Consider the following 27812-nt stretch of genomic DNA (forward strand, 5'->3'; position numbering starts at 1 on the left):
TCTTGTAATCTCAGCTGAGGTGGCTCCGGTGCATCTCGATCGTGAAACCACACGGCCGTAGTTGTGCCGAGTCTGGCGGGAGCCCGCGGGCGAGTCCTTGGGGCCAGGCATGCCGGCTCTTCCTACCTGCCACCCTGGCAGATCGCTACCGGTGTCTCTGAAGATTTCCATGAGAAAAATGACTCCCTTGGTCGCCACTCAAAGCTCACCGCAGGAAATGCCTCTCGAGGTCAGGGAGCCCGCTCCCAGCCAGCCAAAATTCCCACTTCCTAGCTGACTGATACAGTACGTGTTTGACTTGGGTGTCTCAGCTGGGGACAAAGAGCAGTATTTCTGTTTTGCGTTGGTTTTCTTAGAGGAGTCTTTCCATGCATAAGTTCCCAGCAGGTTATTTTGTTAGGGTGGTTTGCAGTGGTGTAAACGGGCAGGAGGAGCTGGGTGCGTGGGTGCCAGCCCCAGCCACTCTTGTTGGGTTAACTGGGGGAGATGGGAATTTGCAAGTCATCCTCTTGGCATGCCTGGTGGGAAGGGAGGCTGCGCCCGGGGAAAACACATTCCGTGTCTTGACGACGCTATCCCAGCTATGAATCAGAAGAATAGCTTTGCAGCTATGACTGGACGTGGGCTGGGTCATTCACCCAAGAGTATGAGCCGGGAGCAGCCTTCCCACAGCGGCAGGCTCCCCTGCCTCCCAGCTCGCACGCTGTGCTGCGCGGTGCTTGGGGACTTGCATCTTAGGTTTAAATCTTTCGCTTCCCGCCCTGCAACCGTCCCATAAAAAACCAACTCTGAAATTCAATTCCATCAGTGTTTAGGCACTGCTTTCCAGATTCCCTCCCAAGCTCCCAACAGTGGCACGTACCAGCTTTGTCCCTTTGCTGTGCTGCTGGTGGCTTCCCCCAGTGCCCAGTGCCTGCGGATATGGGCAGTTTCCCAGCTCCCCGGCTGGATCCAGGTCCTTGCGATGGCGAGAGGACTGGGAGGGCTGCGTGGTGGGTGGAAGGTGTTGAGGAGCTGGAAGGAGCTGTGTGTTCTGTACTGTGAAAGGTGGGAATGCCTCCGTGCCAGAATAACACCTAACCTGCCTTTACCCCTGCCCAGGCTGTAGATGCAGATGATGCCACCGTGCGGTCGCAGGAGCCAGTGGGCGCCTCCCCCCCCGGATTCCGCCCTTGGGTACACAATTTTTACATTTTTCAGCTGTTTTTCCCCCATCTGTGTTTCATTTCAGATGACAGCCTGCTTCTTGGGACTGCTTGAATTGCTCTGGTCATTGTGTTCATTCTTTGTTTGATCAGTTGTTCTTGGGATCCAGACCTTGTTTTTTCTTTGCTGCTTGAAGGGAGTCTCCAAATAAACTCTCATTTAAACACGAAGAGGATCATTATACCTACAGCTTCTACTTCTGCAATGTCTACTGTTGGCAAAAGCAACCTGAGTGCATCGCTTTGTTTTCCCAGTAAAATAGCACAGTGTCTTGAGTCCAGAGTCGCATTGTGAAACTTGTTTCTTTTGTCCATTTTATGTTGCAATCACTCTGCCCCATTCAAAAATCACTTTCTCTTCCAGGCCTTAAGCAACTAAATCCTTTCAGATGGAGTCACTTTGGGTCTTGTGTGCGCTACATTGTCTTCCATCCCTTTGTGTTCCATTTTTATCTCTTAACTTTTTTCCAGCATGTCTTCCATTCGCACCGTGTTTGATTCGCTCTGCTCTGCGGTGTGGTGGTCTTACGAAGGAGAGCTTGGCTGGACACTGCTCTGACTGAGCCCAGTCCTGTGGCTGGCTGCGATAATCACCGCACGCTCTCTCCTGCTTGTGCTTACAGTGGAGTTGCTCAGTGCTCATTTGGGTCTACCATCCTTTTTGAAGTGTCCCATCCTTTTGCTTCCTTTAGGTCACAGAAGAAGCTTATGTTCCCGTTGGTGACATGAACGGCATGGGATTCAGGCCCTTTGATATGGTTATCCCTTTTGCCGTAAGGAAAGGAGAAATAACAGGTACCTGGAGTACGCATAGCCGCTTGGGGAGGTTTTGCTTTTTGTTAGCATGTTTATCCATTTGCAGCTAACAGTCTGGGTGGTCTAGACCACAGCGTGGGGGGGAGGATTGTATCCTGCCAGCAGCTTAGTTGTTTAATTTCACATCAAGTGGCACCCGCTGAGGGTGGGTAGGATATGCCCCGCTGATGGTTTCAGTTAAATGAGGGCATTCTTGGTGCTGCTGTGGTCCTCAGTGCTAAACTGTGAGCTACTGCACTGTAGGACCTGTTGCTGCCTTTTCCCCTCTGGAGCAGCTACATGCCTCCTTGATAAGCTCCGTTATTTATTTTGTGCAGATGCTGCAAAAGTCTAATCCTGCATTCCTGTCACATACCTTCTCCAAAGCAGGTGACCCCTCTTCCACAGGTCTGGCAGCTGAGAGCATCACCCCAGTAACACCCCGGTTGCACTAAGCTCCTGCACACACAGGCTGTGTCCCCTCCTGCCCTCTAGCTCGGCAGTCCCACCCCAAGCCCCGGTCTCTCCCTGCTGAAGGGTCAATTGATCTTTCCTTTTCAAAAGAGCCGCAGGAGAGGGAGCGTCTTGTGACAAGGTAGATCGGTGCCTTTCCTGGGGCTTGCCATGGAAGTTTCAGTGGCTGAAGCAAACAGCCCTGCCTGTAGAGTTTGTAAGGTCACAGGACTGTTTGCCAGATGTCTACCGCTGTGTTGTATTCATGTAGCTTAAGTAGAAAACATGTCTGGTTAGTGTTCCCATTAGTCTCCTATTTGTGCCTGTGGGTAAGGAATTTAACAATTTAAAATGCTTGTTTAAAATGGCTAGACAATCTTCGTGGGTGGGAGAGGGGAAGCAGGCAGCTTCTCCTTCTGTAACTCCCACGGTGGCTTTTTGTAGGTGAAGTACACATGCCCTCTGGAAAGACGGATACGCCTGATATTGTGGATAACAAAGACGGCACAGTAACAGTGAGATATGCTCCTACTGAGGTCGGGCTGCATGAAATGCACATAAAATATATGGGAAAGCACATCCCAGGTGAGTCTGACAAAGCAGGTGACTCAAATCCAAGTGCAGTGTCTTGCTGATGCATCTGCTCCCTGTTGAGGTTTCTATAGCTTAGCTGTATATGCTGCAGTAAGAACTGCCCAGGACAGCTTATCATTCAGCAGCAGTTCATCTGCAAGCAGTCCAGAGAGAAACTAAAGCAAAGGAGTAAGCGCTGGCACATGTGAGCTTCCATTGTGGTTTAATAGTACCAGCCAGGCTTAAAATGGATTTTGGTTTTGGAAACTAGCTTTTGTGGCATTTTATTATGAAGAACAAACATACAATTTTCAAACTACTGATTTTTTCAGGTTGAAATTTACTGCCGCGGTGCTCAACAAAACTAGTGGTTACAGTATATGTTTACCCTTAAAACTGCATTGGCATAAAATCTCCAATCTATTGGGAGGACTAAGTGGCTAAAACAATATAGTTACTCTTTCCATCTCATTGCAATAAAATAAAACGGACATGTACACTATGCTGTAATCTTTCTTTCTTCCTGGCTGCTTCTTAACAAACAGAAACCACTGCCTTTCATTCCTGTTCTCTTCTTTGTCCTTACTTCACCAGCTCCCCAGCTGAAGTTCTGCCTCGCCTGGAGGCTGGGGCTGCCCCGCCGTTCTCTGAGCACGCCGACTGCATGGGGCTGGGGCAAAAAGAGGCAGATCTGTAGAAGGATGTGTAGACATGAGACAAAATACCTTCAGCACTGCCTGAACTGGGCTGCTTGTTCTGTGGGTGTACAGAAACGCAGGATAGCTTCGACTGAAGCAGGGAGCACGATAATGTGATGCGTGGTGCTTCTTCGGTATCTTCAGCACTTTGTATGGATATAGCACCTCCATTAAGTGCCAAACCATTGGAGGTATTGGTTCAGTAAGACCATTACCCTGTGCCTGGACAGAAGGATGATGTGCCGTAATGTTTCCTTCTTGAAGGCTATCATGAATCAAACTTGCTACTGTTTCAGCAGCAAAAGCTAGCTTTGGACTTAAGAGCTATCTGCCTTTTTTTGAAACCATTATTGGCTGTTGCTGACTGTACTTTTTGTTCTTGTGCACCAGCTTAGCTAATCTGAGGCTGGCAAATGTGTTTTTGGATACCCTTCAAATTTGCTAGTTCAGGTTCATTGAGTCAGACAATGTGCTGTGCTAGTTCCTAATTCTGAGCTACCAAAATTCAGGATCTGTGCCTGAACCGAAAGCCTGCTTCTGAGTCATGTTCTGATTTAATGTGCTAAAAATAAAACTTGTAACGAATAAGACCCTTTACAACATCATTGAAGCTTATCTCTGGTAATCTGAGTAACACTTACTTTGTCATGACTGAATGAGGAACAAATTGTTGAGAATTATCTTTTGAAGATGAAAGGGGAGGCTTACTCAGTTTTTTTTAAGTGCATTACAGTCACATAAAGGTTCTTCAAATATCAAGTAGTGAGAGTGGCATTTAAGAACATGGGTATCAGTGAGCATAAGAATAAGGTCCTGTTGTGTTGGAGCAGCTTGATGTCTGTTTCGTTCTTGTAGTCCAGGCCACTCATCCTTAAAAATGCTTCTTTTGTTTTGTTTTTTTCCTTTAGAGAGCCCTCTGCAGTTCTATGTGAATTATCCAAACAGTGGCAGTGTGTCTGCTTATGGGCCTGGCCTCATTTATGGGGTTGCCAATAAACCAGCAACTTTCACCATTGTCACGGAAGATGCAGGAGAGGGTAAGTCTGTTCTTCAAACCCATCGTACCCTAAACTAGGAACTTCTTGGAAGTGTAACGCACGTCGGCATTACTTCGCATTCATCTGTCCAGCTATGAATCTCTGGTGTGATACAAATGACTTATGCAAATATCAGGCTGTATCTTGCAGTAAAAACTGGTTTATGACCTCTTCCCAAGAGCAGTAGAAGTACCCTGTGGCACAGGGTGCAAATGATTCATTTAATTAAAAATAAACTGAAGGCAGCCTAGATCTAGTGGGTGATGACTGGATGTGGAATCACTGTTAGGTAAAGCTAACAGACTGAATAGAGTTGTGGTCGTAGAGGATTGGCCTGAGCTCTTTTTGCTGCTGTCCTTTGAAAACATGCATCTAAGCTGCGTTTTCAGTATCAAGTACTGGATCTTCCTTTTTGGACCAAGTCTTTGGGCTTGGTGTGCTCAAAGATTTACAGAAGTGCTGTTCTTGTTTCCTAGGTGGGCTGGACTTGGCTATTGAAGGACCTTCAAAAGCAGAGATCAGCTGCATTGATAACAAAGACGGGACGTGCACAGTCACGTACCTGCCTACTCTACCTGGGAACTACAGCATCCTGGTCAAGTACAATGACAAGCACATCCCAGGCAGTCCGTTCACGGCCAAGATCACGGGTATAAAGTTTAGAGTTCTGGAAGCACTTCATAAATTAACTTCTGATACCAGGGGGACATGGTTTGTGGCAGGAACATGAAGTCCTTTGACTTGTTCTGCACTTAACCTTGTAATATTTTCTGACTTGTTTCTCTTTATATATTCAGGTGATAACAGAAGACGGTCCCAGGTTAAGCTTGGTTCTGCTGCTGACTTTTTGTTGGACATCAATGAGACCGATCTCAGTCTCCTAACAGCCAGCATTAAAGCCCCATCAGGTCGTGATGAGCCTTGCCTTCTGAAGAGGCTACCCAATAACCATATTGGTAAGCTCTGGCAGTCCTGATCTGAGACAGTAGTGTATAGTAGCCTCTATGCCAGTTTGATCTGCTATGTAAAATGACTGACTTCAGCTTCTTCCCAGAAGAGCGTTGTCAAACCAAGTGGTTGATATTGTTTGGTACAGTTGGCCAAAGACAGAAGAGTATGAAGAATGACCTTTCGTGTTAGCTTGCGTGTGACATGCCAGGTTGTGATTGAAGTGCTTTTTGTCAGCTTATGTGAATGGGTCTGTGGCCCATTTGAGAGCAACACTTCAACATGTGTAAAGAGAGTGCTCTTTCAGTATTTCATTTCTTGGTGTGATTAAGGCATTTAAATCGAGTATAACCTGCATAAAAAGTGAGTAAGTTTGTCACATTTCTCTGCTTTGTAGGCATCTCATTCATTCCACGGGAAGTAGGAGAACATCTGGTTAGCATCAAGAAAAACGGGAGCCACGTACCAAACAGCCCTGTAACAATCATGGTGGTCCAGTCTGAGATAGGAGATGCCAGACGAGCAAGAGTTTTTGGACGTGGCTTGGTAGAAGGACGAACCTTTGAAATGTGTGACTTCATTGTAGATACAAGAGACGCAGGTTAGTTCCATCGCAAAGGGGCTGTGAGATATGTATCCTCTCTAAATGAGAGCATTGTCTCCCTCAGCGTCTGACCACCAGGTCACAAGCCGCAAAGCAGCAGATGCAAGTAGTGTGTTAAGCATACATGGTCATTATTGTCAGTTATTAACTACAGACAATGCTATTAACTTCTAAATGCTTTTCATTGTCGTTGGCTGATGTCTTCCATTACAGCCAACAGGCACTGTCACTGAGGCACTGATGAAGCTTTTCTTTCATTTGATGGTGCTGGTTCTAGTATCGTTGTGTACAGCAAGAAGGAAATGAGGAAGATATTTCCTGTTGGTTTAATGTGGAGCCTTGGCCTCAGTCTTTGAAGCTAACTTTTCAACATTAATGAAATAAAAGGGATATGGTCAGTGCATTTTGGGAGCTGAATGCATGCTGTGCCTTGAATATCTGATGGATTAGGACTACAAAAATGTCATTCAGGCATCATGCAACTCCCGTGTGCCCATTATGATACAAACCTACCAGCTAGCTACTGCTATGGGTTTGGACTATTTTATGTCAAATGTATAACAGCACTATGGAAATCTGAGGCTAACTTAGCTGTATTGTAGGTTATGGTGGCATCTCACTGGCAGTTGAAGGACCTAGCAAGGTAGATATCCAAACTGAAGACCTAGAAGATGGAACTTGCAAAGTGTCCTATTTTCCAACTGTACCTGGCGTGTACATTGTGTCCACTAAATTTGCAGATGAACATATTCCAGGTAAGCAGAAGTGTTTGGCAACTTTTTGGTTAGTACAACAAAAGTCTTACCAGCGCACTGGAGCTGCGGGTGGGCTGTGTGATCTGGCTCGGACTATAAATCCCAAAGATTCAAGGAGGTCCTACCAGTACCCTCCGCAAGCAGCAAGCATCCAAAACTGTTTTGGTTACATGGGTGTATTCCCCTTGGACCTGACTGTTAGCTGGCTCTAAAACTTCCCCTATGATCCACTACAAGTCAGTGGAAGCTTTCACTCCTCCCCTCGATGCAGTGTGTAAGGAGCAGAGGAGGAATGACTTGCTGTGGTACTTACAGGCAGCCCATTTACTGTGAAGATAAGTGGTGAAGGAAGAGTTAAGGAGAGCATCACACGAACAAGACGGGCTCCCTCTGTTGCAACAGTAGGAAGCATATGTGATCTGAACCTAAAGATTCCAGGTGAGCAGCATCCTTATCCCCATAACCATAACTTGCACTTACATAGCGTGGGTGTACCTGAAGCAGTGGAAATACGAACTTCAGTGTTGTTAAGACATCCTCATATTAAGATAGTTTAGGGAAGAAACACTGGTAGTGGGGTCTCTTTGAAAGGTTAACAATAAGCATAACCGTGATCAACATATTGAGAAATAAATAGTAGGGAGGCCTTAATCTATTCTGTGTACAGCAGGCTGGAGAATGGGCTGCACAGCTCACCCTGTCTCCAGGGTTTTAAGATGATCATGTTGGCTGTTAAGTGTTTGTACTGCTGTCTGGCAAATGTGAATTACGTAGGCCAGTTTTAGCTGGCTGCACTTACCCAGCCTTTTCATCTGCCTCCATAGCACCTGGTAAGGTGTAACTGGCCAGGCTTGCTGCTCAGCAGCACGCGTCTAGCTGAGCGTACAAACTGGTACCTACATGCCTCTTCTGTCATTTGTACTGTGTAGTCACTTGAGCTCAGGTCCTGCTTCCAAAAACAAAATACCAAAACACTTTGTCACTTTCTAATCTGCATTTTTTTATTCTTTTCTTGTTAGAAATTGATTGTGGGGATATGACAGCCCAGGTAACTAGTCCCTCCGGAAGAAACTTTGATGCCGAAATTGTAGAAGCTGACAAAAACACCTATTGTGTCCGCTTTGTGCCACAAGAAATGGGGGTCCACACCGTGGATGTCAAATACAGAGGGCAGCCGGTGCCGGGCAGCCCCTTCCAGTTCACCGTGGGGCCGCTGGGTGAGGGAGGAGCCCATAAAGTGAGAGCTGGAGGCCCTGGGCTGGAGCGTGGAGAGACGGGAGTCCCAGGTGAGTCCTCAGCTCTCGCCAGGCTCCAGTGCCTGCCATGTGCAGGTGTGCAGCGCAGTGCTTTGGTTTCTGTTGGCATCTCCTCCGAGAGCTTGAGCAGAGCTTGGGGTAACACTGTAGGGTCGCCCCAAGCCAGGGGTGGTCCGTGGAGAAACACGGAGAAATAATATTGCTGTGTCATGCGGATGGAGAAGTCTGGAAATCCATGGTGTGGAAAGTGACTGCTCTCTCAGGATGAGCTTGAAGTTGTAAGGTGTGTTATACAGGGCTGATAGACCTAATTCAAGGCTAATAGAAGCCTTGTGGAGAAACTGCTAAGTGTTATGACCCAGGGTGGTGGGACAAGGAACCGTTCCTCATACACGTAAGTATGGGATGCTGCACGGTCTGTTAGGAAGAAGCTGCCAACCCAGCAGCAGCAAACTTACTCTTGCGTGTGCTCTTGTGTGCTTCAACAGCCGAATTCAGTATATGGACACGGGAAGCTGGAGCTGGAGGACTTTCTATTGCTGTAGAAGGCCCAAGTAAAGCAGAAATCGCCTTTGAAGACCATAAAGATGGATCTTGTGGTGTATCATACATAGTTCAAGAGCCAGGTACCTACCAAGACCAAATCCCACTGAAATGACACTGAATGCTACTCTGAAATAAACTAAGGACACTCACTGCTTCTTTTCTCCCTGCAGGCAACTATGAGGTGTCCATAAAGTTCAATGACGAGCACATTCCTGAAAGCCCCTACCTGGTTCCCGTCATCGCCCCCTCCGATGATGCTCGCAGGCTCACTGTCACTAGCCTTCAGGTGAGACATAAGGAAACATCTCCACAACTTGCCACACAGACTGATTTCGTCCTTGTTCTCCGAGACCAAAATGGTTGTCCTTTCTTCTTAGTAATAGCCTTGCCTTGGTTGGTGCTTGTTTCCAAGCTCAGCTTGCAGCCAGAGAGGTTTTTGGCAGCTGGCCCCTTGGAACTTGGGCCGGTAGAGCTGGCCCAGCTCTGGCTAGCCAGAATTTGAAGGCAGAAGGTTCAACTGAGCGTATTACAGGTGGTAACGCTTGGGAATTACAAGTAAGAGGCTCTCTACCCCATTAGCTAGGGGAAGGCCAAGGAGAACTGAAACATGAACGTGAACTAGCGGTGATCATGCTGGTACCGAGTTACTCGGTTGGCATCTGGACTGAAGAGCTGGGTTTCCACGGGTGAGGCAGCATAGGGCTGCGTGGTTGGGATGTTGCTGCAGCCTTGCTGGAGCATTTGGGTGGGCAGATGGAGGGGGCCCTGCCGTGAGGTCAGAGTGCAGATTTGCTCTGGCTGACGTCATGAAACCACACAGTCGCAGCTCAGATGATTCATGAACAGTAGCAAATCTCAGAGTGAGTCACAGCTTTGTAGTTGGTCTGGGCACATCTGTTAACCTCACCACATCATTTTTTGTATGTGTGTGGTTACGTGAATTAAAATAAAACTAACATTAAAGGCCTGACTTAAATCTCCAAAGCCAGAAACTTGGATGTGAGACTGAGAAGCTGGGTCTAAATATACTGTACCTCAGTCTTCATCAAGTGGTGATAAGCAATTAGTACTTCAGTTGAGGCTTTTTTTGGATACGTCCCAGCTGTGGTCCCCAGGAGTTTGCCTAGGCTGCAGGACTCCTTCACCTTGGCTGTGTAAATGAATCATGACAGCCTGATCTGATAGTATCTCTTCAAACCAGGAGTTACAAGGGCGTTAATTAGTCGCTGTGGTATTGATGTTTGCCTTGTGTTTCATTTAAAGACTCTTTGACAGGAATACTCACTTCAATTAAGTCCTGGAGAGGCAGATAAAGCTGAGTATTTGGTAACGGAGCGCAGTGTGAGGCATCAGCCTCCGCTAAACCTGGATCAGAGACTTGCTTTATACATTGTACCTCAGTTCTACTCAGTTGCATTTATTTCCCTCTTCAGGATTTAGTTGAAAACAAAATCAGGTAAAGTACATTCAGCATAAAATATTACTGCTGCATAGCTGCATGGGCTGCTCTGGTTGAGGACTGTTGCAGCACGGATGCTGAGCTGCCTCGCCTTCCACTGATGGCCTGACAGCACGGCAACATCTGGTTTCACGTTTTAAATTACTTTCTCATGTTAAGATGTCTTGTGGTGACGTTCTAAATGCAGCCTCTTGTGGCAAATATAAACATGCATATTACTCTTTCAGACAACTGGATTACCAGAGGCTTCTCCCCTGAATGAATCTGGAATGAATGAACTGGCTCAAAATGGAGCTATAGCTTAAACATCCTTTAAATCAAGTGCCTGAATACTGGGGGGCTGACCTCAATGATAACGGGTGACTAGTCTCGTAAACCTGCCTCTGTCTGATTTGGCAGTCATCTGGCTTCCAGAAACAGTCTGTTACTATGGGAAAAATTAGTCTAGCCAATGTGGGTGACTCCTATATCAGCCACCCCCAAGAGGGAGAGAGCTTCTGATTTGAGAGTTAATGCAATTCACAACTTTACACCTTTTGTTGAAATCTTAAAAAAAAAAAAAAAAAATTGTGCTGAAGTGGTTATTTCCCTGCCACAAATCTTGCTCTGTCTGAAACAAGAAGTTTAAATTTGATGATCTGACTGTTGCGTTCTCAGGAGTCTGGATTAAAAGTTAATCAGCCAGCATCCTTTGCTATAAGGCTGAATGGGGCGAAGGGCAAGATCGATGCTAAAGTCCACAGCCCCTCCGGAGCTGTAGAAGAGTGCCACGTGTCTGAGCTGGAGCCAGGTGAGCACGGCTTTACGTCGGTCAAAACAAACTGGGTGACCTCCAAAGCGTGCTTGCTGCCCCATAGCGCAAGGGGGTTTAGTCCCTTTGGCTTGCGAGCAGTGTACCCAAGGGACAAGCACCTTGCCTGGAGAATGACTTCTTAATGTCAAGAGTTGTTCGGTCAGGGTTATGTCCATGCTTTTCCTAGATAGCTCATGAAATGACTGAGCCCTAACTTGTGTAAGACACAGATATTTAAGTCTTGGCTTGCCAGTGAAGGTACAGTGATATTAGTCATGAAAGAAATACAATGTGGTTGTTGAATTTAGCCAGGGAAGAAGTTTATTTTTCAAAGGTACGCTCCCATCTTTGACTAATAGTTTATTTTTAACTCACACTCACTCCTTCATACAAAACGTCAAGGAAGCTGAATATAAGCAAACACTACAGAAAGCTCAACACCTGTTTCAGCAATGAGCTTTTCTTTTTCACTTGAAGTCTGAATGAGTTATGGTCTGTACTATGGACAGACAGCAGCTGTCCGGCTGGGGAAGACCAGTCCCTTCTCTGGGTTAACATACAATCAAAAATGTTAAATATCAGCAAATTGCTAAATGATTTTATTAAATAAAGGTGCCGTATCTGTGGTGTCAGAGCAGCACACTCAGCCCACTGGTAAGATTTGGCTTGCTCTTACCAGCTGCTTTTCTTCTCTGCGCTGCTCCGTTGACCGCTGACAGGTTGGGCTGTGATTAAGCTGTCATGTTTAGTGCATGTGTGAGGCAAATAGCCCTAAAATTCACCCTGCAGACTAGATGACAGCTGAGATCGCATCCTAGTAGACAAGGTGACAATGCAGCCCGTGACACCTCCTGTGATAAATACAGTGTTTTCCTACTTAAATATGCTTAGCAGCTTGTGTAGCTGAGTTTGCATAAGCTGGGACCACAATATGTCGAAGCGTTACAGAAACCTTGCTTGGGTTGCTAACCAGCCCTGCGTTGGGCTTAATTGCTGTTTTATTGTTATCTCTGATATATCAGAAAAGCCACTTCTCTCTTGCAGATAAGTATGCCGTTCGGTTTATCCCCCATGAAAATGGCATCCACTCAATTGACGTGAAGTTCAACGGCAGCCACGTCGTGGGCAGCCCTTTCAAAGTGCGTGTTGGCGAGCCCGGGCAGGCGGGCAATCCCGCGCTCGTCACTGCCTACGGATCTGGCCTGGAGAGCGGTACCACGGGTAACCCTTCTTTTACAGCACTGATACAGTCCTGTTTGCACTTTGGCTTTGAGAGAAACAGAAGCTGTTCCTAGGCATATTTTTACGTGACTTACCCTGCTAAGGCAGCTGAACTAACCCCCATACTCTGCCGACCTGGGCGTATGCTAATTTTGCTTTTTTGCATGCTCCTCGAGTCTTATAACCATCAATTAGTGAGTCTGCAGGCTACACTGAGCCTTATTGAACCTAAAACCTCTGTAAACCAGCAACTGCAGCACAAGTTCACTTGAACTGGTTAGCAGCTGGGCTATGACTCCGCCAGTTAGCTTAGCTCCACGTCGGTGGTCCCTCAGAGCTCCGAAGATGCTCTGGCTCCCTTCTGCGTGTGAACACGATGTCTGCAAAAGCTGGAGGCTTTTGTGAATGCAGATACTGAGTTGGCTGTCTAATTGAAGGAGTCTTGTTTAACTTGCCTACCCCTGTTAATTAAATGGGTTTGAGGGTGTACCCAGTTACCTTTTCTTCAGTGCTTGCACCTCTGAGAAATTTCAAGTTAAATGCAATATGATGCGTAAACTCTAGGGAGTATAGTGGATTGTTCTGTTGGTAGTGTGCTGTATGTGCTTCAGATGCAGCGTGAACACTGACTCTTCTTGGAAATCTGACACCTAGTTATCTGCTGCGGCTGCCCCATCTGATAGTTCTCAACTCAAGAATGTAGGGTTTAGGTTTTTGGGGTTTTGTTTTTTGGTTGGTTTTTTTTTTTTTTCATTTATATGATTTATGGCCTTAGTAAGAAAGTATGAAAACATTCCAGGATACGCACTTCAATTTATTTAATTGTGTGCTTTCTTGGGCCACACACACAGATGAATAGCAGAGTAAAACCCATTTAGTTTTTTTTCCTTTTGATATGCAAGGTGATAGCTAGTTCCTTACCCTATCTACTGCTGTATTTTGTGGATTCCATTTCATACCTTTTTTTCTCCATGGAAAAAAAAAATAACTGCAGTTATTCAGTCAAAGCTTCTGCTGTTCTGGAGAAACCAAGCAGTTGATTTTGGAAACGTGTATATACTATGTAAAATAAAGATATTATAGCCTGTGCTGCTTTAATAGGTGGAAACAAAAGCACTCATTAATACTAGCCACTGATGCATCAGGGACAGGGGAATTTTTCTCCATCTATAAAGGTGCTTGGGGTTGTTTTTAATCTAAATAGACTGTTTAACTTCAGCAAAGTTACTCTGTGCCCCCTTGTTGAATCCTGGCCGCTGCCAGAAGTGCAGTGCCCTGGGAGCTGCTGAGCAGCGTTTCCGAACAATGATCTAGTGTAGAGGTTTCAATAGCCGGTGGCTGAGCACCTGAAACGTCCCCCCGGGAGCGGTGCGCGTCTGCAGCCTCCAACAATGCGAGCCTTCATTTGGGGCATAGGGAAAAAGCAGCGATGTCGGAGCAAGAAGTCTTCAGTGAGAAGCTGTGAAGCTTGCTGGCTTTGGAAATTAATTTTCCTCTGGTTGAGCAGTGCACGTTGCAAGCTGCCTGCCATACCTCCCAGGCAGGCGGTGCCAGTGAGATTTACTGCTAAAGAACTGGAAGATGGTACAATGCTCTGTGGAAGCCCGGTTCTTCCAGCATTGTGACACAGCAGCCTCTTGTGTGGAGAGGCTAGAAACTTCTCCCTAGTTTATCACCACGCTTGCACGCTTCAGTCGCAGCTGTAGTAAACTTTCCCATAACTGTCCTGGTTTTGACTGAGCTCGAGCACTTTATTCCTCCTCAGCAGTGTCTGATAGAGCAGCCCAAAGATCATAAATATTTGAAGCCAGAGTTTGACAGTAAATTATTTGGGGCTGAAAGCCTCGCTTAATTTTTTCTTGTGTTGCTGGCACTGTGTCGTTGGCTTAGTATTAGCAGAAGTAATTCAGCTGTGTTAACCAGATGCTGTAATTAAACAAGCTTTTGTTCCACAAACTGCTTGGAGTGCTGTTGCCGAGCAGTTCAAACAGCCATCCCCTCCAGGAGATCTCCTGCCCCTCGTCTCTCTTGCTTTTTTGTGGGCTCTTCGCTGCTGATTTACGGTCCAGGCAGCGAGATGGTTCCGAGCTTTCCCAGACTTAGCGGTGCAGGAGGCTGTGTTGGCAGGGGCTCCGACGCCCAGTAGAAAGGCTCTTGTTCTGGGAGTTGTCTCTCTAAGCCAGTCTTCTGATGCCAAGATCCTTCCCCCTTGGTCCTGAAGGGCTCTCGTGACCCCGTTTCCCACCTGCCCCGCATCGCACAGCGTGAGGGGAGGAGGGAGCCGGGGTGCCGGCAGGGACACCGCCAGGCTGCAGAGCCCCGGTCGCGGCTGGCCGTGCGGGGATGCTGGCGGGAGGCGCGCTGTCCCTCCCTGCCTGCAGCCTTGTCTTGCACCGAATTACCTGTTCCGATTTAATAACAGGCTGCTTTTGTAACATCGGGTGTGAGGAAGAGTGTGTCTTACTATGCTCCGTCTTTCTAGGATTGCAGTCGGAGTTTTTCATTAACACGACCAAGGCTGGTCCAGGTACCCTCTCTGTTACAATTGAAGGGCCGTCAAAGGTGAAAATGGACTGCCAGGAAACTCCAGAAGGTTACAAAGTCATGTACACACCCATGGCTCCAGGAAACTATTTAATTGGAGTTAAATATGGTGGACCTAACCACATAGTGGGCAGCCCCTTCAAGGCAAAGGTTACAGGTAAAAAGCTAACCAGTATTTACTGTGTGCCTGAAGCAGTTTGTGTCATTCAGCAACTATGTCCCTCCGAGATAGTGTGGCATTCAGGTCTAGAGGCCCAAAAACATGAGAAGTGAAACGTTTCTCCCCATCACCTCCAAAGCCTAGGTGAGGGATCTCAGGAGAGGCTACAGGAGCATTAGTCACAGAGCTTGCCAGCTTGGCTCGGTGGAGGGCCATAATCAGCTTCGGGGAGAATATCAAATCCTGACCTAGTGCTAGGGCGTTGCACTGGCGGTGGGGAAATACGACTTATTTACCCACTTCCCCCCCAAAGCCTGAAACCTGGTTGCTTGTAGCGTACTCGATGCCCCTCTTGGACTCATTTTGGTGCGGTTGCCACCTAACCAAAGGTCAGTAATATCTGGGAGGGTTTCAGATGATATGAGGAAGGCTGGATTAGGAAGCTTACGAAGCTCTTTCTCTCTTCAGTGCTGTGTTTAAGCACAGGCTGGAGTTCATCTCTATTGCTTCCCCTGAGCTAGTGAACCCTCTCCTGGTGCCTGTGGCGTGGTGGTGTTTTTGGGAGCGGAGGCAGGGACTGCGCTCCCCCGGGCTGGGACATGCTCTGCTTTCAAAATGGGTTATTGCAAAATTGCACCTGCTTTTCTGCCAACTCGTCGTTTTTGGCATTTGGTGATTGGAGCACAATTAACTCTTCTTAAGCAGCCAGCTTTGCTTAATGAATCCTGAAGTTCCTGTGGTCCTTTAACCACTCAAGGGCTCTGGGATGGGATTGTTGCCAGTGTTGCTGGAAGATGTCAGCTTAAAAACCCAAGTAGGAAATTGCTCCTCTCTAAAAATGCATTTTGGATGCAGAATGCATGCTAGTCATTAGGAGCGTTTCAAAACCTCCTTGTAAATGCCTTTCAGAAGGGGTGAATCTGAATGTCAGAAATCTTTTCTGTTTCCAGGACAGCGACTGGTTAGCCCAGGCAGTGCCAACGAAACTTCTTCCATCCTGGTAGAGTCGGTGACAAGGTCGTCAACTGAGACTTGCTATAGCGCCATTCCCAAATCCACCTCGGATGCTAGCAAAGTAGTTTCCCGGGGAGCAGGACTCTCAAAGGCTTTTGTGGGTCAGAAAAGCTCCTTCTCCGTGGACTGCAGCAAAGCAGGTACGGGTACAGGAGCCAGTGGGATGTCAGGGTGGTTTAGCTGGACATTTTTTGCCCTAAACCGACTTGCAAATTCAGAGCTTGAGGTGATGATCTGGTTCTAAAGAAAAACTCTAAATGCTACTCTAATGGTGCTCACCAAATCAGTCCTAATATAGAGGCTGTAAAGATGCCAGTTCCTCTCCAAATGGCTTTATCTGAGCCAGGTGCACCTGAAAGAAACCACAGGGTTATGGCATGAGAACAAACAGGTTGCTGAACTTAAGCAACCTTCATGGTGCATAGTAGCATGTAATGCAAGGTGTTCCCGTAAGCCTCGAGCACTGATCATCATCATCTGGGAGCTTTGCGGTGGTGGGTGGATTACAGGCCAGCCGTGTTCACTGGTCTCTGCTGTTAACTTCTAATGAAGTACTTGAAAGGCAGTGCCTGTTCACTTTCACGAGCAGTGTTAATGCCTCCTGTGCTCTAGTTAGATAGTGTTAGCCTGTCAGGTCTGGCAAAATGCACAAACAGACCCTTGCTTCTATGAGGTTGAAGGCTTTTTTAAATAAAATTCCTTCTTATACCAAATTAGCTTAGCCATACCTCAGACTACCACTCTGAATTAAAATAACAAAATCCTTGTATTATGGAGCTAATATATTATGGTACAACCATGCTTGCTTGTTTAAGCTTAGGAATGCTAACAGTCTGTTAATTTGCTGTAGGTTCCAATATGTTGTTAGTTGGCGTCCACGGACCTACAATACCATGCGAAGAGGTATCCATCAAGCATTTGGGCAGCCATCAGTACAATGTAACGTACGTCGTCAAGGAAAGGGGTGACTACATTCTGGCGGTGAAGTGGGGTGATGAGCACATCCCTGGGAGTCCCTTCCATGTCACCGTTCCTTAAACTCGCCAAGCGTCGAAGTCGATCTTTGCGTTTGCAATTCAGATGTAGAGTTATACTGGGTGCAGTCCTGTTGCAAAATGCAATATCTAGATACACACGGCTCACATTTCAATTCAGTCAGAAGTAAACTCTGTAACTTTTTTTTTTTTTTTTTTACAAGCATTTCACTTCTATCCTACTTACCAACCTAATGTCAATCTATTTAATGTCCTTCTCAAATTGTACCTTTGCAGTACTGTCCGGGTCACTGTTAATGTTTGGAGAATCATGTGGATAACTAGACACTAATTTCCCTTGCGGATGTTAAAGACTTTAGATGCTAATTGAAAACTGGAATTTGTCTTTGTAATTGGGTATCTTAACTACTGATTTTATTTGACTGGAGACTTTACGTTTTAGTTATGGAATATGACTTGGGCTGTCCCCAGTTCAAATTCTTTTCTGTAAAGAAATGAGGTAAAACTGGTACTATAATAGGTGCCTTTGTATACTTGATCAATTTTAATGCTTAACATTATAAAAAGCTACTAAAAGTGGCTTTACCACTCAAATTTGAAATGTTCCTGAAAATGCTTTGCTAATGGTTTACATTTAGGAAAAGTTTATCTTTTATAGCAAACCAAAAGCAGACTGAAAATGACTTCCTGGAAGCTTTCAGCCTTTTTATGTTAACGCTTTGTAAATCTAGACAGGTAGCTTTTTGGCCATGATGCTAGCAATGTGGTTTTTAATTCGCTTGGGATTCTGGTGAGATTTTTGTAACTTTGCAGGTAACTCCCCATACTCTTATTGATTTACTTTAAGAACAACCCCTGGTTTGGCTGGGTTAAATAAAGCCCCTAAACTTGCCGAGCCAGGTGTAGCTCTTGCCTGTGTGACCCAAAATGGATGCAGGTCAGTGCACAGCTGTGTATGGGAAGATCATCAGTGGTTTCCCTGGAGGCTGCAGGCCAGGCGAGTAGCTGAGATGGTGCAAAGCAGCCAGCCTGGGGATGGCACCCCACATCTGTAGTCAGGTATGGGGTGGGAGGGAGGGTAGGTGTGTGAATTTACCAATAATAGCAATACCGTTCAACAAACCTGTCTTTGGTCAAAGTCGGTTTATTATATCTCGGTCCAAGGACATGCATGAAGCACGCTCATCTCTCCTGAAATCCCCTTTGTGCTGCAAGAGGCATTCTTGCTGAGGGTCAGGGAGTGAAAACTTCCATTATAACGTGCCTGTTTGTCCTGGATTACGCCATGCTACTTCCCAAGTGCATATCTGAATTGCTGTCGGCTGCTGGGGCTTTAGTAAACTCTCCAAATGAGCTTTAACTCTGCGATTAGGAGAAGGTAGGATTTGTTGAAAATGTGTTGAAGTGTCGCTGTCTGTCCCTAGGGAGAAGTTTACGCTTACGGTTCTGTAGTTATGTGTGGATGCACTACTCTCCAGCACAGTCATTGGGGAAATAAAGGAAGGTTGGGTTTTTTTACTGTGCTTTGTTTGTGCCTTAATGTGAAATGCTCACTACATTGTAAACTAGGAAGTAAAAACAAAATAAACTGGAATAAAATGCAGGATTGTAAAATTGTATCTTATAACTTATTAAATAGAAATGTTTGCTTCATTAAAATGTGCATGTTAAAAACAACATTGGATTCTTTTCATATGTAGTCAGTAAAGTTCAAACTGAAACTACAGCATGCAGCAGCTTCAGGCAGACCGAATAACCCCAGCCCACAAGCTGTGCCGGTAGCCGTGAAAAACTTGGGCCTTGCCCTCAGGGCCATTCTTTTTTTTTTTTTTTTTTTCCCTAAAACTTTTTTTCCCTTAAAACAAAATGTCTGGCAAAAGTTTAAGCCGTGGCATAAACGTACCGGGCGGCAGCAGGCAGAGCGTGAGCGGGGCACGACACGGCCGTGCCGGTTTTCCCTGCACAGACCCCAGCCAGGTAGCGGGGCGGCGGAGCTGGGCAGCGGCACGTCGCCGCGGGTGCTGGCAGAGTCACGGGTCTGATCCTGGGGTGCTGGCAGAGTCACGGGTCTGATCCCGGGGTGCTGGCAGAGTCACGGGTCTGATCCCGGGGTGCTGGCAGAGTTACGGGTCTGATCCTGGGGTGCTGGCAGAGTCACGGGTCTGATCCCGGGGTGCTGCCGGCGGCACCCGCCGGCTCCTCCGGGCTCCCTGCGGTTGTTTGCAGAAGGTGGTTCCCGGCACGGCACTGCACCTGGGGCCAGCCAGCTCTGGTGCATGACCATGGAAACCAGCAGATGTTTTCCCAAACACGGCTCCCACTGGAAGCCCCGCTGAAACCTGAGATGCAGCAGCTGCCAAGGACTTTCCTGCCGCAGGTTTATCAGATTATTTCCTTTTTCTAGTTAACTGTGTTTCATTAGCTTTGTACTACGTCAGCCTGAACCTCCTATTTAATGTTTTTGAACAAAATAAAGCAAAAAAACCTGGATATAGCTTTGGGTTGAGTAAACCTTGAGAGCCTCATGCCCATGTAACTCCTATTTCCCAGTAACCCTGCTCTCGTCTGGCCTTCTCTTGCCTGTTACTGCTTGGTGTCTCAGTCTAATCACACTAGCTGAAATTAATGGGAGTTGTTTGTGAAGTTGATGGACCCTGAATGTTACTTTGTCCGAGGTTACCTCCTGCAAAGGCTGAGCTCTGCTTCAAGGGAGCAGTTCTGCCTTGCCTGGGCACTGACAGCTGTGGGGTGGCCACAAAAATTAACTTGCTATGGTCAGCAAGCACCCAGTGGCGTTGATGAGAAGAGCTTCTGGTGCAACTTGGTTGCGTGGATGATCTTCGGCAGCAACGTTCAACCAACTCCACCGGTTCTGGCAGCTGGGGACTGACTTTGTGTTGGGCACAAAGCAGTGCTTTGCGGGGCACCGTGCTCTGCTTTTGGTCTTTGGCACCTTGACGAAGGTTTCTGTTTGCAGTGCCCACCTTAGCAGGCAGCTCTGGGGCTGGGGTGTCGGTGTACCGGATTACTGGTGTCTCAGTGCTTCTTGCTGGGTAGACTTGCAATGGTATGAGATGCACTGTCTTCATTATTTATGGAGGACTGGCATGGTTGTTTTGCCTGTAGCGGTGGAAGGGGGTTTTTTTTCTGCCAGTTCGCTTGAACTTAAGGTCTTTTTCTTTGTTTATAATCTGTCTCCTTGGTGGTGGTTTGCAGTAGGATTTGGCCACCTGGTACCTATGAGTCTCACTGGGAACTCATGCATTCCTTCTCAGCTGGCCCAGACTGTCCTGCGAGCACTTCGCTAGGTCTGGCAGTGCCCTCGGCAGCCAGCTGGACCCTTGCCAGGGCAGCCCGTAAGTCAGGGCACCGCCACATAGGAAAGCCTGCCGGCACCCACTGCACCTCCCGGAGGTTCACCGGATTTTTTGGTGGGTGGTGGAAGGTAAGTCCCTGCGGCACACCAGTTACCTAGGGATGGTAACTCTCCAGAGCATCCCATCGCTGTCTGGTATTGGTGGTCTTTGATGCCAGAAGCATTTGTTCATCTCGGTGGGCAAGGAGAAGGGGTCTTTGGAGATGATGTCCTGGAGCTGGAGCTCCTTACGACCTGCACACTCAGTCTGTCCTTCGCTCCACGCCGCTCAAGTCCATCCTGTAGCAGTCCCTGTGCTGCGCTTGTTCCTGCCGTACCCTGGAGTCTTGCCTGCATTTGCTGCCTGCTGGCCTTCTCCTTCGGTTTGGGGAGCTATTGGAGTTTGCTCTTCACATCCCTCTGGGTGTCCCTGGCCTTGCCTCCGTCTGTTCCTAATGGCCATCGCTGGAGCCAGCATGGCAAATACCTCATATACTTGGGCGTTGCTCAAAACTGACAATAGCATTTCGTCTTGTGCAGCTCTCTTACAGAAATGCAATCAGGAGAGCATCCGCCACTTCTCTTCTGATGGAAGCCCCTTGGAGGCTGCTCCTGGGGGGAGGCGAGGTGGGTGATGGCCTCTCCGCACGCACATAGCGTACTTAAACCTGCTGACAGCATCGCCCTTGCTTTCTGCACCACTCACAAATGTGAATGGATGCCTTTTGTTTTACTGTGCCCGATACAAAAGATGCAAGAAGTCTCGTGTTAGCTGGGGGAGGCAGCTTGTTACAGGCCTGGCTCTGTCCGGCGCTGACAGTGGTAAAGGTCCCAGTTTGCTGTGGGTGTCCTTCACGCTGGGCACAAAGCTGCCTTCTGCAGGGCTCCGGTGCCTGGCTGCGCGTCATTCGGGGGGGGTCCCTTGGGCATGGGCGCTTCCAGCTGCTGGCTGGTGCCAGGCTGCAGAGCACGCGCTAAATTTTGCCAGCTCTATCGTTTGCCCCAGCATTACCCCAGCAGTGTGGGGATTGCTTTTCGAAGTAGCTTCAGCCTTTTTGAAATAAGGCATTGAAGTGCAGCTCCTTCGGAAAGGTGTAAGGTGCTGTTTCTGCTCGGCTCATTGCCTCAGGCAAGGGAGAAGGGGATCCATCCAGGGCCTGCCAAAAGCTGGTCTTCTCCTTCAGCGCTTGCATGCCAGTAAAGTAGTTCTTGTGCCATTCGTCACCTGGTATATACTTCTTGCAATATAATAAACCTTGGGTGGTATTGTTTAGGGTGTAGCACCAAGTGCCTTGCTTTATTAATAGGGTAAATTGTGTCCCCCATGATGCGTGTGCTGAGGTTTGCTGGTGAACTCGTGGCAGCTGGGGTGTTCGGTGACCGGCCGGGCTGGGCGCGGGGTGCATGGGCAGAGGGGGGACTGACGGTACCTCTTTGCCCTTTCCAGCATCAGTGTGAGTGGTTATCTTTAATAAATTAAAGATAAGTATCTTTAAATTAATTTAATTATTTAAATTAGTAAATCTTAAATTATTTCAAATTAATCCTTGAATTATTTTAAGAGGATATATATATGCAAAAAAAAAAAAAAGATAATCTAGTATACTTAATTTTTCTGGTGATGTTACTGCAGCAGTAAGTCTCCAGTCCAGGCTAGGCCTGAGACTGTGCAGAGTAATTTGTGTGTCCTAAATGGATCTCCCTTCACCCACTGAAAAGCCCTGAGCTGCTCTGACATTTATCGGGTGTATAAGCAACAGCCCCACCACCTGCATTGCTAAGCAGGACTCTGGTTTTGGTCAGATGATGCAAACCCTGTAATTAGTTTTCCCTCTAATTGTCTGTGGAAAGTGAGATTGTGAAGTTTCCAATCCAGAACCTGCTTTTTTTTCCTACTCAGTTTTAACTTCTAATTGTAATTGTTTCAAACTGATTTGATTTTATTTTCGTTTTCTTTTACCCCACATTAAAATGTACTTGCAGTACAGACAATGCACCTTTCTTTCTTTAAAAAAAAACCAACCACCAAACTGTTTATTAATCACATTGAAAAGCCTGTCTGAAGTGGTTACATACAAACAGACATCACTTGACAGAAACTGGGATTGAGTTGCATGAAACTGTTAATCCAGGGAACGGCACAATGTTTTTTACACAGTGTTTTTTATTTGTTTGAAGAAAGACTCTTTCCAAAGCATTTGTTATCATGACAGCTGGCCGCGCCGCTCTCTCCCACGGGCCAAACGAAACTGGTTGCCCAGTTTGGCCTCTGCCAGGTCAGGGACAGCTCTGGACCCACTGGCACACGGAGGGACAGGGTCTTGCAAAGCTGCCATCAGCATCCCCAGGTGTTTTTCTGTACTCTGTGCCAGCTGGCTTGGCGGATCTTATTTTTTCTTATTTTATATATCTCCTGTCCACATCCAGAGCAGCAGAAAGAAGCGTCTGAAGTTTTGCCAGCGGCAGTGCAGGATGTGCCGCCGGAGCACCCAGCCCCACCGTATTGCTGCGGGCTGGGAGCAAAGCCGCCTGGTACCCACACCTTTCAACATCAAACTCCCCAACTCCTGCAAGCAAATGTTTATTTTAAAAAATATTTTTTCCCCGTGTTACAGTAACTTAGAAATATTCCCATCCCCGTCCCACCGTGAGGTGCCACATCTTCACAGCTCCATCCGAGCTGGAGAGAAAGCAGCAGGATGGGCTACAGCAATTTTTTTTTCTCTGCAGCTTGCAGTAATCGTTAACATTCAGCAGGTCCCTCTCGCAGAAGGTTATCAAAACAGCCCGGCTGCCAGTTCTCCCTCTGGCACGGGGCTGTTTCCCCAGGACCTCCAGGGAAAATGCTTTTAAATGGCTTTTCAGAATTTCTCAGACTTCCAGAGTTAATTTTCATAGTTGTGAATTTATATTGCACACTTAGAAAAAACATTGTCACTAAATCAGGCTGAATTTATAGCTCATGTCACTATTAATTTGACTAGGATTTAAAGCACGTTCTCTATATAACATGAATGAAAGGCTAATATATGTGATTTTTAAAAAAATTGATAGGCAAAATATAATTTAGTGGGACCTAGAGGTATGTTTGACAGCTCTTTTCTGTGATGAACTGCCTTTCTGCAGGACCTTGGTACTGCAAATATTTACATCCGTGCTTAGCTGGAAGCCTGTGAATCCTTTGAGCCCTGTGGAAGAGCTGGCCTTGCTGGGAGGGTATTTCTTTCTGACAGTGACGTCCTGCTAGGGTATTTTGGGGGGGGAGGGTGAGATTTTGCATCTGGCTTCACTGAAAATGGCTGGGGTCAGGCCCTCCTCCCAGCTGCGACGCACAGAAAGTGGGCACGTCTCAAATGCCAGCATTTGCAGAATTTTTCAGGGAAGTTTCTGGTTACTTTGCCAATATGGAAATTAATTCCTATAAATCTGTCTCCTGACTAACAGAAAATACCCTGCAAACACTAACAGCTGAGGCACTACATTTAAAATGACACATTTCAATGTATTTAACCTTGGTTTTCGCACCAGCTAGAAAACCGGAGCGCACAGAAAGGGCGTTCATAGTTTTATACCACGTGATAGCGGAGAGGTTGTGTCGCTTAATCCTTGGGACGGTGGAGAGGAACGTGGAATAAATCTGGCCCCAGGGGTTGCAGAAAGAGCCCCTGATCCAAATTGCAGTTTCCCCCAGCACCAGAGAAGGGGGTTGGCGGCATTTGCCCCAGGCGGGCACGGCACGGAGGGGATGGTCGCGCTGGTGCTGGAGCGGCAAACCGGGTACAAACCACCAAAGGGCAGAAGCGGAGTTGCTGAAAGAGGTCCCGAGGGGTCGAGCAGACTGGAAAGGCTGTGATCGCTGGTGGGCTAAACCAGCTGCCCTGATGCTCTTGGTGCAGGTATGGCAAGGGACACCAAGGAGTCCCCCGGGGGGATGTGCCCCGTAACCTGCCAGCACCTACCTGGTCCTGGGAGCTGCTGCCTGCAAGCAGGGCAATCTTGTAAAGGTCATAGCAGCATGTTTCCTAGTTAAATAACTGTGGGCAATGAATAAACAGGCCTGGAGCAAAAAACCGTGCTACCTTTTTTGTTGCAAAACTCATTTACAGACACAGCGAGACCAGGGATGCTTTGCCGGCTCTCGACAGGGAATAAGAAAAGGTTTGTCTAGAGACGCGTACGGGAACGCAGATCCATGAGCTCCCAGCTAAGGCTGGAATCGTGTTTCCTTGCCGGAGCTGGGTTTGCCGGCTGTGCTGGGGCGTCTGGGTCTAAATACGGCGGGGACACCCCCCCCCGGCCCGATGCTGGATTTATAGCGGTGCCACCAGAGGGGGCCCTAATAATATTTAATGCGTGCGCGGCCCCGCACGGCGGGGTGGCTGGATGCCCTTGCAGAGGGAGAAACCTGCGTTATCCTGGGCAAGGGGCTGACAGAGGTTGAGGAAATACTTTTAATGACCCATAGGTGGAGGGAAAAAAAACCAACAGTGAATTTTCACATTGTTTTCCATTTTGAATAAAGGCAGGGAAAAGATGACTGCTGTCTTCAGCTTCTGCTTGCTATCTCCTTGGCTTGCTTGGCAGAGAAAAGCCCTACCAGGGACCACCGAGCACTCCGCTACAGGGAGATTGAAAACAAGCTCCCCGCGGGTGCCATGCGAGCACTGCCCAGGGAGTCCCTGCTCTGCTCTCGGTCCTTTTCTGCAGCAGATGCTCCATCAGTGAGCGGCCAAGTCCAGCCTGGGGCACCGAGCTTCTCCCCACGATCCCTCCAGATGCCCAGGGAGCCAGGAAACAGCCAGGCTCGGACCAACTGCTGCTTTTGGTAGTCCCGTGCTGGTAGGCTCTTTGATTTTTCTGTCTTTGATATTGCTATCAGTGCTACCAGTCCTGCAGTGCGATAGCGCAACACAGTCTTTCTCGGGGCTGCAGCTCAATTGCTTGCTGCACACCTGCAAGTGGTCGTGCACCTGTAGATGTGTACGTCTGTATGTCCAGATACAGGGTGCAGACAGGTCCCAGCCCAAACCCCGTCAGTGGTGGCTTTGGCACCTGCTTCTGTTCGCCCATTGCCCACATGGCGGGGAAGCAGCGGGAGCTTTGGAGGGTGTTGAGGCTTGAATTGCTTGTGTCTGTGTTTATTTGTGCACAGTTAAACTTTCAGGAAGGCAAAACAAACGTAGATGTAAACCTAAATAAGAGAGGCTGTGGTACACATGGGTATTGCCATGCCAAAGGGCTTAAGAGCTGGGGACACTTGCTGTGATGCAGAGGGGACAGTCCCTGGTCCTGCTGACCCCTGTCCTTCCATGCAGTTTGTTAAACGGCACATCCCAGCGTGTTTGATTGATGAAGGTTTATATATAATTTTTTAATGTTCCCCTAATGCTGCATGTTCAATCACAGTGCATGCTCCACCAGTCTGTGTCTGGGGATGTACAGACCCCAAACAAACAAGCCAGGTGGGTCCCTGGGGGGGTTTGTACTAGCTCTCCTGTGTCCTCATTGCTGCCAGTACCTAAAAGGAGGCAAAAGGAGGTATGTAGGGCCTTGCCTGGGTCCAAAGGGTCTCTCATCCTGCGGCACAGGCACAGAGGTGTCGGGGCCCTCCAGGGTTAGTGGGGAGCAGTGCCAGGGCCAGGAAGAGGACACGAGCCCTCTTCAGATGAGTCCGAGGTGCGGGTGGACAAACCTAGCCAGTGGAGATGATGGAGGCTCTGGAGAAATGGCAGTCCTGCCTCAGGCTGCTGCGGTGGGTTCCTGGGGGGTTCCCTGCCAAGGGACTCGCTCCCCCAGGGCAGCAAAAACCATACTTACGTGGGTTTCTGCAGGGCGAGGGGCAGCCCTGGCCCCATCCCCGGTGCAGGGCAGCAGGGACCTCCCGTGGGGCTGGGGAGGGGGGTCTCTGGGGGGTGGTGGATACCTCAGGTCTGTGGGAAGCGAGGATGCCTCCAGCATCATGCATTGGAGAAGGGCTTCCCAAGGAGCCAAACCTGAGGGTTTGGGGTGTCTCAGCACTTTTTGTTCAGCTGAACCCTATCTGCTCTCTGTTCTCACCTGGCCAGGGCTGCTGTGGAGGAAACAGTTTTCAGCTTCTGAAGAGCCTCTTTGTTTCTCTCCCAGCCATGATCTGAGACCTGGCTTGTATGAGACAAAGTCTCTCCAGGCCATTTTGGATTCCCAGTGTAAAACTTCTGTTTGATCGTAAATCAAGCTCAAGAAGCCTCATTGATTGAAAGAGAAACTTTGTTCTGGCTGCAGAATACATTGAGGCTCGTGCAAGCTGGGACAACTTAAAAACCCCTTTGCAGTTGGGACAACTGGGTAATGATCCCCTGGGGGGGGGAAATCTAGAGATGACATGAACTGTTAAACATTTCAGGATGTAATTATAATATTGTCTAATGAATGCATGGAATAAACACAGGAATATCTATAGAGACCGACTGTGCTGACTATTTGAGGTTTGGACACCTCCTGGCCCCTATCAAACATTATGAACCAGCCACAGATGCTGTCTGCTTTGAGTCCCACAAAAGTGCATCCCAGCTCTCCACAGAGGAGCATGATTTTGCATTAAGATGTCTCTCTGCCGGTCAAACGGTCAGTCTCTCTGCAATAGCATCTCTAGACTGACAGCCACTAACATCATGCCCGAGGCTGCAGCTGCTGCAGCAGCTACTCTCTGGCCACATCTCTTAGCTTCAAATGTTGGGTAAAGGATTATATTTAATGTCACAAAGAAGGACAAAGATTTTCAGTAAAACTTAGTCGTAATTACATATTTTTCATGTTTAAATGTATCCGTTATTTCTTTCCTGGAGTGTGATTTATTCCTTTGTGCACTGCTTCTTTCTGAAAGCCAGGAAAGAGTAGGGACTTATGTAGGACTAAGACATGAGGCCAGATACTTAGACTGATTTCAGCCTTCACATGAACCATCGCTGCTGTCAGCCAGACAGTGGCATTTCTATAAAAATCCCAATGTAAATATTTGTTCTAAATCAGGCTCTTTCCTTTTGCCTTGACTGGAGTATAAGCAAGGGAGCTTATGAAATGCTGTATCGTTTCAAGATTAATTGCTACTGAAAGTCAGAGGATTTGTTGCCTGCCCTGCACGCCCCTCCCCCAGGATGATAATCCCTCAATTGAGTTTCTTTCCTCAAATTCTTTCTCCCCAGACAGTGAGTTTTGCAAAGGCCAAACTGTTTTCCTCCCCTAAAAGCCTATCTCGTTCGCTAGCCCTCCCTGCCGTGTCAGCAGCCAAATCGGGGAGCGTTGAAGAAGGGAGATGAATATTTACCTCTACGAACAGTTGGATTATTCTCACTTTGCAGATGCCATCTGTGTGACAGGGTTTGGTTTGCACTAAATACAGCCTGTGGGCTGAGCTGAGAAAAC

The 27812-nt window shown here is 47.6% G+C and overlaps 1 protein-coding gene across 5 annotated transcripts in view; it reads left to right on the forward strand.

The window, feature by feature from the left end:
- FLNB (filamin B) overlaps positions 1-18733 on the forward strand; it is a 74479-nt gene extending 55746 nt beyond the window's left edge. For 2 of the 5 annotated variants that reach the window (XM_030043800.2, XM_030043797.2), the window contains 17 exons: positions 1102-1176; positions 1898-2000; positions 2898-3038; positions 4633-4761; positions 5238-5411; positions 5559-5717; positions 6107-6310; positions 6916-7068; positions 7384-7506; positions 8088-8354; positions 8813-8950; positions 9041-9156; positions 10987-11119; positions 12167-12343; positions 14826-15044; positions 15998-16201; positions 16912-18733. In XM_030043800.2, coding sequence (XP_029899660.1) covers positions 1102-1176; positions 1898-2000; positions 2898-3038; positions 4633-4761; positions 5238-5411; positions 5559-5717; positions 6107-6310; positions 6916-7068; positions 7384-7506; positions 8088-8354; positions 8813-8950; positions 9041-9156; positions 10987-11119; positions 12167-12343; positions 14826-15044; positions 15998-16201; positions 16912-17099 — 2703 coding nt within the window. In that variant the 3' untranslated portion in view covers positions 17100-18733. The remainder of the gene's footprint in view (positions 1-1101; positions 1177-1897; positions 2001-2897; positions 3039-4632; positions 4762-5237; positions 5412-5558; positions 5718-6106; positions 6311-6915; positions 7069-7383; positions 7507-8087; positions 8355-8812; positions 8951-9040; positions 9157-10986; positions 11120-12166; positions 12344-14825; positions 15045-15997; positions 16202-16911) is intronic. The other 3 variants (XM_030043798.2, XM_041118675.1, XM_041118676.1) reach the window with 2 other exon arrangements.
- Positions 18734-27812: the final 9079 nt, after the last annotated feature.

This window comes from Aquila chrysaetos, chromosome 20 (genome assembly GCF_900496995.4).
Source record: "Aquila chrysaetos chrysaetos chromosome 20, bAquChr1.4, whole genome shotgun sequence".
Taxonomy (NCBI): domain Eukaryota; kingdom Metazoa; phylum Chordata; class Aves; order Accipitriformes; family Accipitridae; genus Aquila; species Aquila chrysaetos.